We start from the raw sequence: 16855 nt of genomic DNA, 5'->3' as shown, positions 1-16855 counted from the left end.
TTATGGGAATTGAAATTCAAAAGTCTTAAAACCTGTTCGTGCAACAAAAGTGCAAAAAGTCTTCTCAAAATTAATTTTTTTTTAAATTAGTAACTGTAAAGAAGTACAAAAGTAATAAAACTAGATTTCATAAAGCGTGGTCGAGCTGCTTAAACTCTGTGCACATTTCTAGACACAATTTAACTGAACTTTATACATCTTTGCCATTTTTGCTCAGTCCCATTCTTTAGGGTTAGGTGGTCCTCTTGATACATTAAGCCCCAGTAGCTGACATTATCTGACCTACAAGAATCGATTGGTCAATTATGAGTCTCTGAATCACAAGATTATTTAACGTCAGGTTGCTAGTTAGTTAGTATCTCGTAACTAAAGGTGATTTATGGAAGCAAAAATAGTGCGTTATTACCCCATCTTGTGAAACTATTCTTGCAGTTTTTTTTTTTTTGTTTTTTTTTGAAGCAGCAATTAGGGCGGCTTGTTAGCTATTGTAACATCCTGCTCATTCAAATCTTCTTCAAATGAAGTTCCCAGTGACATTTTCTGTATTAAGGTAGCAGACAGAGACTCCTCCCACGAATAGGATTGCATTGTTTTACACTGTAATTCCATTAACGTTTTAGGGGAATTGGCATTACTTTTGCTTCTGACTTGTGAGACTATAGCAGGGGTAAAATCTGCATGAAAAGCAGAAATGGGTGTGAATGCTTGTGGCGTCCATCATACCAAATGTTATTAATAATTAGTTTCTTGACCTAATACACATTTTCACACTAAAGGCACAGGATGCTAAACAAAAATAAAAAAACCTCTGTTCTCCCCCATATCTGATTCTCCCCTCATATGTCCTGCACTCCATATGTCAGTGTTTTCTGTATCTGAATAGTAGCCATCGAGAACTTCATCAGTAGTTGAAAAGCATACTGTGTGATGTCCTCTACGACTAAATATGTGGGAATCGCCCGATTAATTGTGAGTTTATGCTCCCTGAAACACATTCTGTGAAATATTTCTGAAGCCCTAAATCACATTTCCTAATTGACTTTTCCGGTCTACGAACTCTGAGTCACCATTTATTTAAGGGAATTTCTTACTCTTTAGTTTAGGAGTGCCCTTGTGTTTGTTGACATTCAACAAGAGACGTGAGTGTTTTTCTTTCCTGGCTCCATGTGTTCTATAATCTGTTTCACATCTGCCTGTTGATCTTTTCTGCAGGTTTCGACAGTTAAGACATTTTGGTAGTCGTATGTAGTGAGTAACATGATGGACAGCTTTCCAAGGCGACCCCACTGCGTTTGCCGCCGACTCGCGTGGTGCGTTGTTGATGCGCAGGGGCGCGAGGACATCTCGGCGGGGACGCACTAGTGGCAATGACATTGCCGGGGGCACACAAGGTTGCTGAAGACGTTTTGCCCCCGTGGCCCATCACGTACCCTAGTGTACAATGTGGACGCGGCAGATGCCGCGGTTGAAGCTCACCTTCTGGAAAGGACGGCCCACCCTGGCTCTTGGGCTTAGCAGGGATGGGGCGGGGCGGGGCTGTGCGCTCAGAGATCCCATGGCGGAGGGGATCTGGAATCCTTCCTGGAGGTGAGCTGATGATGTGCTGGAGCGTGGTCTGTGTCTGACTGGGACGCGCGGTTTCTGTCTTCCTCTGCTGGAGACACAGAGTGGAGGGTTTCTCCCTTTGTGGAGCACCTGTGGGCTCCGCCCGCTGGGCCACGCCCCGTCCACCCTCGAGGTAGGTGGGGGAGTTCCCGCCTTTTCTACCAGGATGATGGATGGACGACTAAGTATTTTTTACCCATGTTTCTAATTATGTATTGTATGTGCAGATGTGTGTGTATAGTCGTGTGTGTGTGTGTGTGTGTGTATAAATATATATATATATGTGTATATGTTGTTTCTGTGCCTGGCATGTTTCTATGAATTTCTGCTCTCTTTTTATCACACTTATCTACTCATCGCTCTTATGTCATGTCTCTATCAAACTATCCTCCATTCTCACTCGGACTCATCCCAAATCCCTTCGACCACTTCCATCTCCTAAATATCTCTGCCTAAGCTCATCCCTCCACCCCCACATCTAACTCACCAAACCTCACTCTACCTCTGTGACCTCCCACACAACCCTACTAAATTCTCCTGCATTCATCTCACCCTGCTACTATGCTCTCCCTAACCCTTCCACATCCTCTTTCCCCTCCGCCCCCCTTTTATTCATCTCAAGCCTTTGGATTGAGCAAATGAAGGACAAACTCCCAATTAACACTTCTGGATTTCTTTCCTCCTCCACCCCTCCATTACTCCAGTCAATCTAACTAACAAACTCTCATATCCGCAACTCAAATTAACTCATAATAATACTAAAACTGTACTCCTTATTAAATTATACTAATCCATCACTAATTCTTGTTGGGTACCGGAGTAGCGTGCTACTCATCGAAAAGCGCTTCGACGCCTCGTCAGGGGTAGTAAGCGCTATATAAATACGATTACAATTACAATTACAGTAAACTACTGGTGTAACTAGTTTTTCTCCTTTGAAAAGTTCGTATGTTGTGTAACAGCTAAGTGTCCTCCAATGGAGTGCATGTGTTCTTGGTGTCTCCCCCCACCCCACACCTTTTTCATTTTTATTCCCAGCCCCATTACAGCCCACCCACACCCACCATAGAGCAGCTCCCTTATGCAACCACTTCGCGACCCAGCCCATTGGTCGTGCTGCATTTTTTTTTCCTTTTCTTTTCATCCTGGTAGTTGTAATATGTTGCTAAGCCTCTCTATCTTTTGTATGCTTCATGTACACAATTTTCTTTCCAGCGTTTTAATTTACCATTCAGTCATGGCTGTCTGCCAAATTTGAATTGTAGATTACAAATGGCCGCTGTGGGTCATGATGCATTAGCACGTATGTGTCACGACAGATGAGCATCCATATATCATAAAATAAATCCATGCGTCAAGACTCGTTTGTGCATAGTTGGCCATCTTGGCACAGGTATCCTTTAATAAGAAACTCATTCCAAGATTGGCAACAATGTGCCTTAGCACATATGATGTGCAGGCCAGTGCCATCAAGATCTGGGAAAGTCAGTAGCGTAGCCTGTTCAATCGAAGACCTACTAGCCTTGCAAATGCTTGTTTTTAGCAGTTATTTTTCTAACATTAGCCATGTTGTAGTCGATATGTTCAACCAGGCAGTGGTCTGTGCAACGGGAATGCTAGAAATAATTGTGTTACTTCAGTGGTTCCAAAGCGTGATAATTAAAAATCCAGTTGAAAGTGTTCCATTACTGACTTGCATTATGTTTGTCTTTGATTTGTTTGCTGCCCCCAGACAAAGCTATAAGACCTGACTTTTTATTGATGCACTCTCATGGTGCGTTAGGCACATGGGGTTGCGTTATTCTACGAGTAAGAGCTTGCTGGGCCCACATTGTTAGAGGTGCCTCTTGAGCAGTCATGAACACTGGGACAGGTCCTGTTCAAATCTGTTCTATTTTTATCATGTGCTTGCCACCAGACTTTGTTTTTATCTGTTTCTGTTAGAACATTTGAAGTTCAGACATGCATAGAAGTCTTAGCATCATGTCTGCCTCCTATCTAGGCAGATATATTCTCAGTGTTTGTGATGGTCGCTGCCATGTTAATATGGACTCTTACCGTGAGGCTAAATATCTGCATATGAACTGAGATGACGAAATTCTCCCTGAATTTTCATCTTCTTTGGACTTTAGTGTTGCAAAACCTAAAACATATTAAATAAAACGGTGATAAGATACTATAAAAGCTCAGCTATTTGACCATTAATTTGAGAGACTTTGCAATGGAACTGTTAGGCCAGATGTCACGTTGGTTTGTTGCGACAAACCAGCCCCAGTCTGGGGTTGCTCTGAAGGTGACGCAGAGAATTGGCCTTTTGTCCTGGTCATAATGTTCGGGCAAGGGCTATAAAAGAATATAGCTGAGCAGCCATTTATTACTGAGAAAAGGTGTACGAAATTGGCTCATTAGTGGAGGCTGGAAGCCCCACTTAAATAATGAACACAGTCCTCGTCATTGTGAACCACAAGAGTCACTAAAACCTATGCTTAAACCTCTGGGAATTTGGCACAAAAGCTGCCAGGCTTAATTCTGATGCAATGTGTAAAGTATTTACGCAGTGCCCAAAGAGTAATAATGTGAAAACGCAACACAAGAAAAATCTTAAACCAATTTCGAGAAATTGAGTAATTGTTAAGAAATAAAATGACCCCAAAACAACAATGATGCAATAAGTGGAACCGGAGATGTGAGTTTTTAAAGTCTTAGGTGAAATCAGGCACAAAATGTCACTTGCGATTCTCTGGTCTTACTGGATGGGGGAAAGTTACAAGTTCAGGCTCACCGCAATAGAGCACAGGTTGGATATAGGGAGCAGGTTAGTCCTACTGATGAGTTTCCTTCTCAAGTACTGGCAATGTTTGCCATTCTTATTGTTGAGGGCCATGAGGAGGTCGCTATTGGTGCAAAGAGCAAGTCTGGCCGGTTTGGTTGCTGTTATAGCGTAATGAGCTGATCATCACTGAAGATCCTCGTTGGCAGATGACAATCAGTGCCAAGAGGTGACTTTGCAGTCAGAAGGATCACAAAACTCCATCTTCCCCTTTACTTCAGGAGGATTCACATTGATGCCAGCTAAGGGTCCAAGACCTGGAAAGCATCTCTTGGGAATCAGCAGGACTCAGACAGGTCTGTTTGGTGCTGGTGTGCTTGGCAGTTGCTGGCCTCTGGAAGTTTGTTGTGTCCTTGTGTATCTCACACAAGCCAGCCAACTGACCCTTGGAGTCTCTTCTGGACAGGCAAGGAAGTCCAGATTTCCTTCAGACTGCAAGGCAGTCCTTCTTCTGAAGCTCCGCAGGTTCAGGAATGTTCTTTTGAGAGGTGAAGAGGTCCCATTTTTATACCAAATGCCAGCTTTTGTGTGGATAAATTCTGACCTACATTCCAAACTGGTTCTAGTCAGTTCTTTCCCTGGTATTGGCTCCAAACTCTCTGGAGTGACAAAGGCAAGGGCACGCCTAGTGTCCGAATTCTTTTGGTGTGCTGCAAGCAGGGCTTTTCAAGTGTAATCGAGGCATAGCACAAGTCCTTCTCAGCCATCTTGTCTGGAAGACCTTCTCTCCTCACACCTAAGCCTCTTTTGTCTCGCTGTCTAGAAGCAACACATGGCCCACGACAGCAGAGCCATTCACAAGATGCCAACTTTCTAATAGTGGCATTTTCAATAGTAACTTAAGATCTGACTTTACCATTAAATATAATTTCAAATTACAATTCGTGTCAGTGTGAACAGCATATCTCTAATCTGGTCCTTCACTGAAGCTGGCATGTATTAAATGTAATACGTCTGTAGTATTAGTCTATGAGAGAGATAGCCTTACAACAGCTGATAACAACTTTAGGAGTTTTCACTGTCAGGACACGTAAAACTTAAACCCACATGTCCTACTTTTTAGATACCATGTACCTAAGCCCTTAGAGCCTACCTTAGGGTTCATTTATAAGCATTAAAAAGGAAGATATATGCCTGGCAAAAGGTTCAATTTTTCAGGTCCTTATGGCAGTTTATAACTGCATTACAGGCTGCAGTGCAGGCCTGAGACATGTTTCTTCAGAGGATGGTGAATGCGTGCTTCAGCCCCTAGTAGCATTTAATTTATAGGTCCAGGGTACATGCAGTACCACATACAAGGGACTTAAAATAAATTAAATAACCAGGTGTAGGCCATTTTTACTATGTTTTAGGGTGAGCGCACGTGCATGTTACTACTGTGCACTTTACCCCCTGCTAAACAGTCCTAAAAGACAACAAAAACAGGTTCCACAGAGGAAGGCAAATGTCTTGGGTGGCCCTGCAGAAAAGCCAGGCCCATGACACTGTGCGACCCATCTTAAAAAAATAATAATAATAATTTAAAAAAAGTAGATTCATATGTTTGCTATATACTGCATCTGCCAAATTGTACCGTAGCGCTTAGAAACAGTGATAGTGTCAGGATGCCTGAAAGCTGCTAACCATATCACAAATATTCATATTATTTTTGCTGGCGATGTCATGCATTGCTGTATTTATTTTTGCCTTCTGTGTGGTACCTTTCATAGTTGGAGCAATAGGCTTGGGTTTTAGAAGTAAACATTTTAAAGTTCTGTGCTCTGTCTTATTGCCATTTTGGGTGCTTTTCATTTACAAAAGGAGGTTTGGAGTTCCATTGTGTCCCTGATCTCATCTAGAGGAACTAATCTGGACAAGAAAACACTACCTGAAAAAGTATTGCTGAGTGGTTTGTGTGTTGGTCACAGTCCCAATGGATTTCTGATGCATCATGTTGGTACAGTTCTTGCACCAGGTGGCTGAAAATCTAAACCGTGTGGCTCTTTTGGGGGGCGGGGGGGCATGTAAGCACCCCCAGATCCATACAGCACAGGGGATACATGGTACATATAGGGAGAATACTAGCCCTGTTTGATCATTACTGTGCATTCCATATTGGATGTGAAGCGTCTTTAGTGGGTGTTATCTTCGGTATTTTCTCCTGCCATGTAACTGTGTTAGTTTATATTCAACAGTGTGTGTAATACAGTACGTATTCCTTTTTATGAGATGAAGAACTGGCTGGACAGCAATTTACTAGGTGTTTGTCTTGTTACTGAGTTCTAAATACCTAGCCTAGAGCACCTCCCAGAGTAAGCCTTGAACTGTTATGCCTCACTAACCTGAGATTCAAGTGCTAAAAAATGGGTACTTGGTTTCAAGTTTGAGGATCCCTCAGTGCGGGGGCTCTAGGACACCAATGATGAAAGTCCACAATTTAAATTCCCCCGACTCCCCTGGGATTCTCCAACCCGGTTTTGTTACAGAAGGCAATATTATATTTTGTTTTCTGCTCAATTTTATCTATCAAATGCCCCAATGTGTTTAGGTGAACAGTTTATGTGAAGCCTCCTTTGTCACCTAGAATGTTTCATGAGTAAGTTATCTGGCCAGTGAGGGGTTGGCCAAGAGCTAACTCAACAATTTTTGGGAGTCTGTTCTACCAAAAACATAAGTCCTTGTCTGTAACGCGTTTGAACGTAACACATGCAAAAAAAACACATATATTCACTTATTTAAGAGGTAGGCGCCTGCCAGCATAGAAAAATAGCAATATTTTTTTATTCACTTTTTTACATGGTTGCCCTGTATGTTTTTGTCTTGGATTGTAACCTTCAACATGGTAATTTACCTTTGGCCTTGTCTTCCATATCCCAAAGCAGCTTTACCTAATGCAAAGTCTGTAAGCAGTGTATAAGTTATTAGACCTGATCTCTGTTTAAATTCTGCTCATCAAGTGCATGCTGAATAAAACAAACTTTGCATTTTTTCTGGACTACTGACTGCATTAAACCCCACTTTGTCTGACGAGTAGCCCTCAACGAACTGTAAACACACACACACACACACACGGACACGCCTCAGCTACTCATCTGGCCTCTGTTGTGTAAAGGGGTTATTGACTGGGTCAGTCATAATGTTGTAACATTTTGCTGTAATGGTTGTGACTTTTTGCCGTTAATTGAGTCAATACAGTAGTTGGAAACATAGTGCTTATTTGAGGTAATAAGCTAATAAGCTGGTAGTGTTGCTGAGGGCATGCCGTAGTGAGCACTTGTATATCTGCACAAGTGTCTCCAATCATTCCTGCATCTGATGGGAGCCAGCCATTTTATTCCCAATTTTTTCAGGATTATTCATCATGACACTTGTTTAAATGGTGGACGGCTAAGCTTGCCAAAGGGAAGACTACTCGCCAGTTGTGCAGAATGATTGGGCAATGAGATCCGGAGCAGTGAAGCAAAACAGCTGTATAATTCAGTGCAGGAGATTAAATAGAGGAAATAGCTGTAATTTACACCAACAGTAGAGTGGGGTTGGTGTGTGTGCATGCAGGATTTTTTGTTGCACACCAATTAAAATTAGTAGCACCTGTAGTAATAAAACTTAGTATTGCTGATAGCAGTAGTACAGAAATTATTCCTATTCGATGCATGTTTAGTAGCAGTACTAGCAGTACTAGTAGTTCTAGTCGCAATGGCGGATAATTTTGCCAAATCAGTGTATTCAGGGTGCAAAGACACTGATGGTGCAGGTATCAGGATTTCTAGACAGATAAGTGATAACGTAGCCACTGCGATACATTATAAGGCTATTAGAAGTCACCAAGGAGTTTCATGACCAGGTGGAGACATGAGTTCGAAGGCAGATTTCCTTTATAAGATCATGGAACTCCAAGCTGACTTGAAATATCCTTCTAATGTGCTTATTATTCCTTGTTGTAAACAACTATACCTTCAAACCTCCCTAAACCATCTAAATCCTTGATGTATTGCTCCTGCATATGAACTAGATAATATGGTTGTAGACACGAAGAAGGAACGTGGAACTTGAAGTGCCAAATTACAACCACAAAGAAGCAGTTCATTTTTTACAGAAAGGTGTTAGAATCAATTAAAAAATAATGTCACTTAGTATGTGTAGAAACATGCAGGGAGAACTTTCATTCTCCTTCTCAAGAGTTACTGATAGTTTACTAATGGAAGCCCGCTCAAATAAGAAAAAACGGCTACAGAAATTTTAAAACGCGATTTATGTTTATTAGGAACTCAATCCTAAATTAAAACGAAAAAGGAGCAGCTTATCATTATTATACAGTTTGTACGCTTCCGTTTGTGAGGAAGCATTGCGGGGTTTTTCAACGTTATCCGACAGATTTCATGCATTCATTATTCTGTCATTTAATACGTTGTATTTATGTGTGGGACAACGATTCCTCAAAAAAAATGTTTCAGGACAATACTGTACATGCAATTAGAAACCTCTATGCAAAAAAGTGTAGAAAAAAACAAAAGAATCTCAGAGCGAAATACACGCACCTTTGATGTGGCAGTTTTCCGCGCTAACATTAAGGAAATAATGCACATTCTTCTTTAGAAAATGATATTAACATGTTACAAAAATAGTAAATGCTGGCCTTTTTCAACACTTCATCCACATTGCTTTTTTCTGATCAACGACATAGATTATCCCCGGCGTCTGTGGAAGATGGGATCCTTCTGCTTAGTACCATTTTTTTGAGTCACAAACGCCGCAACTCTTAAAAGGAGTTTCCCTTAAAAAAAATGTAGCACTCTTACTTTGCCGATATCCAGGTATCCAAAAGTACTCGTCAAGCATTTATTCTAGCTGTTAAATTATTTCCGATTTTAATAACAGCAATGTCCTGAACCTCGATGTCAAACTGCAACTCTGATTCAAACCTGATGGTACTACTTATGATCTTAGCCAAAGGGTCGAGAAGCGATGAAGAAAAAAATAAACTGACGAAAACAGAAATTGTATTTTTCCCTACTCGCTGTAATGCATGCAGTTGAATTCTGAAGAAAGTATTTATTGCTCTATTTTCTTTATATTTGGTAGAAAGTTTTTAAGGTTTCCCATGGTAAAGTAGTTATAAAAAGTCTAAATATTTTGAATTTGCTCACTAGTATGAGTAGGTTTCATTGCAATTGTTTGAATTATGCTTCTACTTGTGTTTTTGCATTTCAGGAAGCAGGTAGTATAAACCGCTCGCTAAGCTGTCTGGGGCAAGTAATTACAGCACTAGTAGATGTCTCAAATGGAAAACAGCGCCACATCTGCTATAGAGACTCTAAGCTCACATTTCTACTACGGGTAAAATAAAGTTTGGGAATTTTTTTCTTTTAAAGTTTAAAAATATTAAATGTTTTCTTGAAGTTCTTAACTTATGAGTTTGAAGATTTCTGCATAAAAGTATTTTATTTTTCTCAACAGGACTCACTAGGTGGTAATGCTAAAACTTATATCATTGCAAATGTGCACCCTGGATCCAAATGTTTTGGTGAAACGTTGTCCACCCTTCAGTTTGCTCAGCGGGCAAAGCTGATTAAAAATAAGGTACTGTCAATTTTCCGGAACATAAATGCTGTAATGACTAACATGTTTGCTTATTAGGTGTTACGATGCCCTCTTCAAGGTTTTTAAATAAAGAAACTGAAGGGATCACCTTGGTTTGTCACGATAGAGCCAGAACGTAAGGTTTTACAATATTTTTTTTCCCAAGGAATTTACCTTTTTTAATGAATATTTAATTTCCAGCCCTCACAATGTATACCTTTGGCTGTACATGTCGTGGCTTGCCAGCCAGGCCATCCATCTCAACCCTCTGCAGCTAGTGTCTGCTACGCACAGCCAGAAGCCGTTTACAGTGGTTTTGGTTTTTAAGCACAGAACCTAACCCCTCTTGTTGGTCAACTAACACTGAGCACAGCCTTCGGCCAGGCTTTCCATTCATCCCCCTGTGGGCAACCAACAGCCCTCCCTGCTGCACATCATTAAGCTGTGCACTTCTGTGGGTTAGACAAATTCCCTGCCACTTGACCAGGTCCTGCACCCAATCCCTGAAGGTGGCAACCCTCCACTGCACTTGGCCTACAGCCTGCACAGTGACGGTTGGTCAGAGAGGAAAACAGCAATTACAACACGGTCGTAACCATGCATGCCTTCACAACACCTGTCTTTACCACGCAAACCTTTGCCACGCATATGCCGTTACAAGGAAATTTGTTGTAAAGACATGAGTGGTAAAGGCATATGATGCATGGCAAAAGTTTTGCAGGTAAGTATTTCAAAGTGAGTATTAAGTGTTTTTCCCCAGGATTTTTGCGGTTTGTTTTGACAAATTTTTCAGCCTCAAAATAAAAGAAAATTGTTGTGCAAACATAAGTGGCCCAGATGTGGGGCCAGCAAACCAGCACTGCACAGAGAATGGCAGAGACGTTTTAAAGCATGGGCAAAGTGGGCTTTGGCCCAGGGCCCCAGCCTTTCCAGGGGGGCCCCTTCATAAAGCCAGCACTGCTCTGCATAGAGTTTTGCCCCGATGACCTTGAATACTTCTTAAACTTACTGTTTAAAATATTATTTTCCTTTATTTTTAATGTGGGTGATTTGTGAGAGTCTATTACAGACATTTTGCAGAGAAATGCTGTTTGTTTCATGCAGCATCCATTCAAAAAAGTTCTTTTAGATCAAAATAGGACCTCATCTAGTAGAACTGGGGTGTGTAACATATATAATTTGCAGCAATATTAGTGACCTGCTGCTGTGTTACAATATTGAAAGCACGTCACTATCCCCGATTATTAAATGTAAACACATTTAAAATGCGGGTACGCCGGGTGCAGTGTGCAAAGTAGGTGTCGGGTTTGCTATTGAAAGCAATGGAGGGACCGGGGGTCACTCTAGCGATGCAGGCAGGGCACGGGGGGGCTTCTCCGGCCAGCCACTAACTGGGCTAGGATGAGGGCCGCCTGCTGGTCACTCCTGCACTGGTAGGTGGTTCCTCTCGGTCCTGGGTGCTGCGGGTGCAGTGCTTGGTTCAGGCATAGGGTTCCTTTGTTACCAGGCAGTTGCGGTCAGGGGGAGCCTCTGGATCCTCTATAAAGGCGGCGCTGTGGGGGTGCAGGGAGGTCGACTCAGGGTGTCCACGTTCGTTTGAGTTGCCTGGGGGTCCTCTCTGCGGTGTTTGTTGTCCTGGACTGGAGCCGGGGGCGTTGGGTGCAGAGTGGGAAGCCTCACGGTTCTGGCGGGAACAGAGACTTTTTAAAGCTGCTTCTTTGTTGCAAGTTTGTTGCTGTTGCTGAACAGTGCTGCTGTTCTCGGGAGGTTCTTGGTCCTTTGGGTGCAGGGCAGTCCTCGGAGTCCTCAGAGGTCACTGGTCCCGCTGAATGTATCACTGTGCAGGTTCTTTGAGTCTGGAGACAGGATTGTAGGGCTGGGGCCAAGTCAGTTGTCGTCTCCATCGTCTCTGCAGAGCTTTCAGGTCAGCAGCCCTTCGTCTTGGTGTAGCTGTAGGTTGCCGGAATCTGATTTCCTGGGTTCAGGGTCACCCCTAATTACTAAATTTAGGGGTGTGTTTAGGTCTGGGGGGGGGGGCAGTAGCCAATGGCAACTGTCTTTAAGGGTGGCTACAACCTCCTCGTGCCTCCTCCCCGAGGGGAGGCGGGGCACATCCCTGTTCCTATTGGGAGAATCCTCCAAAATCAAGATGGAGGATTTCTTAAGGCAGGGGTCACCTCAGCTCAGGACACCTTAGGGGTTGTCCTGACTGGTGGGTGACCTCTCCTTGTTTTTCTCATTATCTCCTCCAGACTTGCCACCAAAAGTGGGGTCTGTGTTCAGCGTGGGCACCTCCACTAGCTGGAGTGCCCTGGGGCATTGTAACACGAAGCCTGAGGCTCTGAGGCTCACTGCTATGTGTTACAGTTCCTGCAGTGGGAGGTGTGAAGCACCTCCACCCAGTGCAGGCTTTGTTTCTGGCCTGAGAGCACAACTCGTCTCAGTGGCAGGCTGGCACAGACCACTCAGTCCTACACTTAAGGATGGGGTAAAATACAGAGCCTCTATGTGCATTTATTAATAAATCCAGCACTGGCATCAGTGTGGGTTTATTTTTCTGAGAAGTTTGATAACAAACTTCCCAGTGTTCAGTGTAGCCCTTGTGGAACTGTGGAGTTTGTTTTGACAAACTCCCAGACCATATACTTAATATGGCCACACTGTACTTACAAATGTCTAAGAATAGACTCAGACACTGTAGGGGCATATTGCTCATGCAGCTATGCCCTCACCTGTGGTATAGTGCACCCTGCCTTCGGGCTTTAAGGCCTGCTAAAGGGGGTGATTTACCTATGCCACAGGCAGTATTTTGTGTGCATGGCATTCTGAAGGGGATGCCGTGTCGACTTTGTGTGTGTTGGTGGGGAGAAAAAGGCAATCTGCAATGGCAGTGTGCAGGTTAGGTGAGGGGTCCCTCACAACACATGCTGCAGCCCTTAGGGACCGTCCCTGGTCACTGGGCCCTTGGTACCACTGGTACCTTTTACAAGGGACTTATCCGTGTGCCAGGGATGTTCTAATTGTGGAAACAATGGTACATTTTTAGTGAAAGAACATTGGTGCTGGGGCCTGGTTAGCAGGATCCCAGCACACTTCTCAGTCAAGTCAGCATCAATATCGGGCAAAAAGTAGGGGGTAACTGCAACAGGGAGCCATTTTCCTACATGGTGCTAGTGGTGAGTTGTTAGTTTAGCCCCCTCTGTTCTCCTCCCACCTCAAATTAAGGTGCGAGGAGGGCGCTAAAGTAACAGCTCCCCTCCAGCACCATGTATTTCATGCTAATTCTTTGTGATAAGTGCCCCAGGGTTGAGTAGTTAACTAGGGGTGGGAGTGAGCACTGGTAAGTGCCACGGTGGGGTTTTGGGGGGAGGGAGGGTTGTAGGGCCAAAGAGGCCGGGACATTAACATACCTGTTAAGCCCATGCCTCCTGCAGTCTTCTTCTTTTTTTTATTTTTTATTTTAAGCAGAGAAAGTAGAAAAAAAAAAAACTCTTTTCAAGCCTTCTTTTACTCGCCCAGCGTGGTAACACAGGCCCAATAAAAGGAGGCTGAAATAAATGGTTTATTTAGGACTTTACAGGGGACTTTGTAAATATCACTGCATTTTGCAATTTTTTGTTTTGTTTTTTGCAAATCGCAAAACCTTGTAGGATCTGATCAGGTAAAGATTGTTTTTAGGGTTTAGGGTGGGTGGTTTTTTGGATGGCAAGGGTATTTTTAGGGTGGGTATGGGTTTTTGGGTGGCAAGGGCATTTTTAGGGTTTAGGGTGGTTATGGGTTTTTGCGTAGCAAGGATATTTTTAGGGCTCAAGGTGGGTTTGGGTTTTTGGATGGGAGGATATTTTTAGGGCTTAGGGTGGGTATGGGTTTTAGGGTGTTAAGTCTTTTTAGGTTTTAGGGTTAGTAGGGGTATTTGGGTGGCGAGGGTATTTTTAGGTTTTAGGGTGGGCAAGATTATTTGGATGGCAAGGGTATTTATAGGGGTTATGGGGTTTTGGCGATGTCATTTTTTTAGGGTTTAGGGTGGATATGATGGGTGTTTGGGTTGTAAGGGCAGTTTTAAGGTTCAGGGTGTGTATGGGTGTTTGGGGGGGGGAAGGGTATTTTTAGGGTGGGTTTGGGGTGGCAGGAGTATTTAAATATATCAGTGCAAGGACTAGTGTGTGTGTGTGTGTGTATCTATGTGTGTAGATATATATAAATATATATATATATATATATATATATATATACACACACACACACTCACATACATGAATGTATGTGTGTCTATATAGGGGTTGTACTTGCCTCTTAAATTTTACTGCCCATATGCCTTAACAATGACATTTTCATTGTGAAGACATGCGTGGTAGAGCCGTGTTAATGATAAAAGTATTTGTTGTGAAGGCATGCTTGGTAAAGATGTATGCCTTGTAATGACAGTGTTGTGATGGCATGCGTGGTTCCGTCATACAACTGTCCAGAGGATCTGTTCTATGAACAGACCATACTATTGTCTTTCCATTTTTATGTAGGGGGTGCCATACTACACAGGAGGACCTTGTTGCGTACAGAGAATCAAGCTGCTCGAATCTTGGTTCCAGGTACCAAAAATACTTTTAAAAAAGGTATTTCAACCTACAGGAAGGTCCCTTTAGGAGGAATACCCCCAAACTCTGACACCCCCCACTTCTTATCCCCCAGAAATATGGGACAAATGATGAGGGTGTGCAAGACCTCTTCTGATGGATACAACTACCTGTGGATTTCTCACCTTATGAATTCTCCCAGTGAGCCAACATTCAACGGAAATTTTCTTCCTAGCTCTTCATGTTGACGAGGACGTCACAATTGCAGGGCTCCACATGACTTGTTTGATGTCATCGTGGCAATAGGAAGTCCTCGCCGGCATGCTGACGTCAGTTCCCTTTTTTCCGCGCTTTGGACGCTAACGGTTTTTCCTGGCTCTCAAACAGTTACTGTTTCGAAGGTGTTCTTGTTGTCTAGTTACAATGTCTCCACCGAAGAAATCAGATATTAAGCCTTGTCATGAGTGCGGGGGTCGCATGTCGGTCACAGATCCTCATGAGGACTGCTTGTAGTGCCTAAGCTCGGACCATGACGTGGAGGGGTACGTGTCCTGCCAGCGGATGAACCCGAAGGCCTTGAAAAAGAGAGAGGCTAAGCACTTCTTGGCAAAAGCTAAGAAGGAGCATAAGGGTCATCAAAGATCAAAGACGAGGGACTCTTCCTCACATAAGTCCTTGAGATCTCATAAGAAGCGGCACCGGCACGATTCTCAACGCCGTTCTTCCAGAGATTGGTCTCGGTCCCCTCCGAGATGGCGCCGTATGGCGTGGGATGGGGGAACCCCACAAGGAAAGCAGACCTAGTTTTCTCTCCATCTTGAATCATACTTCTACCGTAGGAGGAAGGCTATTTCATTTTCTCCACAAGTGGGAGTTAGTCACATCGGACTCTTGGGTGCTGAATATTGTGGGGAAAGGTTATGCCCTTCCTTTTCGGGAGTTTCCCTCTCCCACCCCTCCCTGTCATTTGTTTTGCATGGAAGATCTACTGTTGCTTCAGCAGGAGGTGCTAGCCCTTTTGTTAAAGGGTGCAGTGGAGTTGATTCCAGAGCAGGACAGTTGTCAGGGATGCTATTTGAGATATTTCCTGATTCCCAAGAAGAATGGTCGATTGAGGCTTTTCCTGGACCTGAGGATTTTGAATTGGTTCCTCAAACAGGAGAAATTAAAAATGCGGACTCTAGCACAGGTGCTTCTGGCGTTGAACAAGGAAGCCTGGATGTGTCTGTCGACTTGCAGTATGCTTATTTTCATATCCCCATTCTGAAGTCGCACAGGAAGTATCTCCGGTTTGTGGTAGGGTCGCAATACTACCAGTTTGCGGTCCTTCCTTTTGGTCTTACTTCCGCACCTCGAGTTTTCACAAAGGTGGGTGTAGCAGACCTCAGAAGGAAGGGAATATCTGTATTCCCTTACCTAGACGATTGGCTGATAAAAGCCAAGTCCCTAGAGCTTGAGCTGCATCACTTGCAAATGACAACACAGTTGTTGTTCAACATGGACTTTACGGTAAACGTGCCCAAGTCTCACCTGGAGCCCTCCCAGCGCCTCCTGTTCATAGGGGCAGTACTGGATACAACATTGAATCGGCCCTATCCTCCTCCACAGAGGAAGGATTATATATTATATACTGGAAAAACTGTTGGATGTACTTTGGTTGACTACAGTGTGTACAAAAGTAGCACAAGTTGTATTTCATATCTTCTCATTGTTATGCCTGTTTAAATACTTCGAGTTGGTGGGGACGTGAGAGAATAACATGTAATATATTTGTTTTTTGGTTTTTGATGAAGATTTTTTTTGTCTTAGTTTACTCTCAAAATGTACAAACTTAAGACAAATGACTAGCTATATTTGATCCATTCAATACTGTTACACTTTAATTGGATAAACAAGCTACTTCATTTGGGCAAATAACTCTTCTAGGGCAGTGATATCGACCAGTCAGGATCTACTGTAAGGGACTGTATGGATTAGACAAACGGATAAACGTTTAGGTCATAAGCATAAAATCATTTTTGTAGATGAGTCATAACTGACTAGCATCAAACTTTTTTGAGACAGTCACTTTTTTGGTTTATCAGTAGATTAAAATATGTTTCACATATACATTCAAACAGTTGTTTTCCTGCTTAAGAGGTTGTGTTTCTGATTACTACATGCTGTTTATTTAATTGCTAGTGATAAGTACCTGAAATGCCATTTCAAATGACTATGCTATTCAAATTGTTTGTTATGATGATGCAAATAACGTCCCCTTTAGAGTGAAAGCTTTTCACCTTGCCCTCAG

General features: G+C 43.0%; 1 protein-coding gene across 2 annotated transcripts in view; it reads left to right on the top strand.

Annotated features, from left to right (window-relative positions):
* Nucleotides 1-16855, top strand: part of KIF15 (kinesin family member 15) — a 930781-nt gene that overhangs the window by 142627 nt on the left and 771299 nt on the right. For both annotated transcript variants that reach the window (XM_069211483.1, XM_069211481.1), the window contains exons 9-10: nt 9626-9751; nt 9872-9994. In XM_069211483.1, coding sequence (XP_069067584.1) covers nt 9626-9751; nt 9872-9994 — 249 coding nt within the window. The remainder of the gene's footprint in view (nt 1-9625; nt 9752-9871; nt 9995-16855) is intronic.

Source organism: Pleurodeles waltl, chromosome 10 (assembly GCF_031143425.1).
Source record: "Pleurodeles waltl isolate 20211129_DDA chromosome 10, aPleWal1.hap1.20221129, whole genome shotgun sequence".
Lineage (NCBI taxonomy): Eukaryota > Metazoa > Chordata > Amphibia > Caudata > Salamandridae > Pleurodeles > Pleurodeles waltl.
The sequence above is the reverse complement of the archived record's forward strand: the minus strand, read 5'-3'. Positions and strand labels throughout refer to the sequence as shown.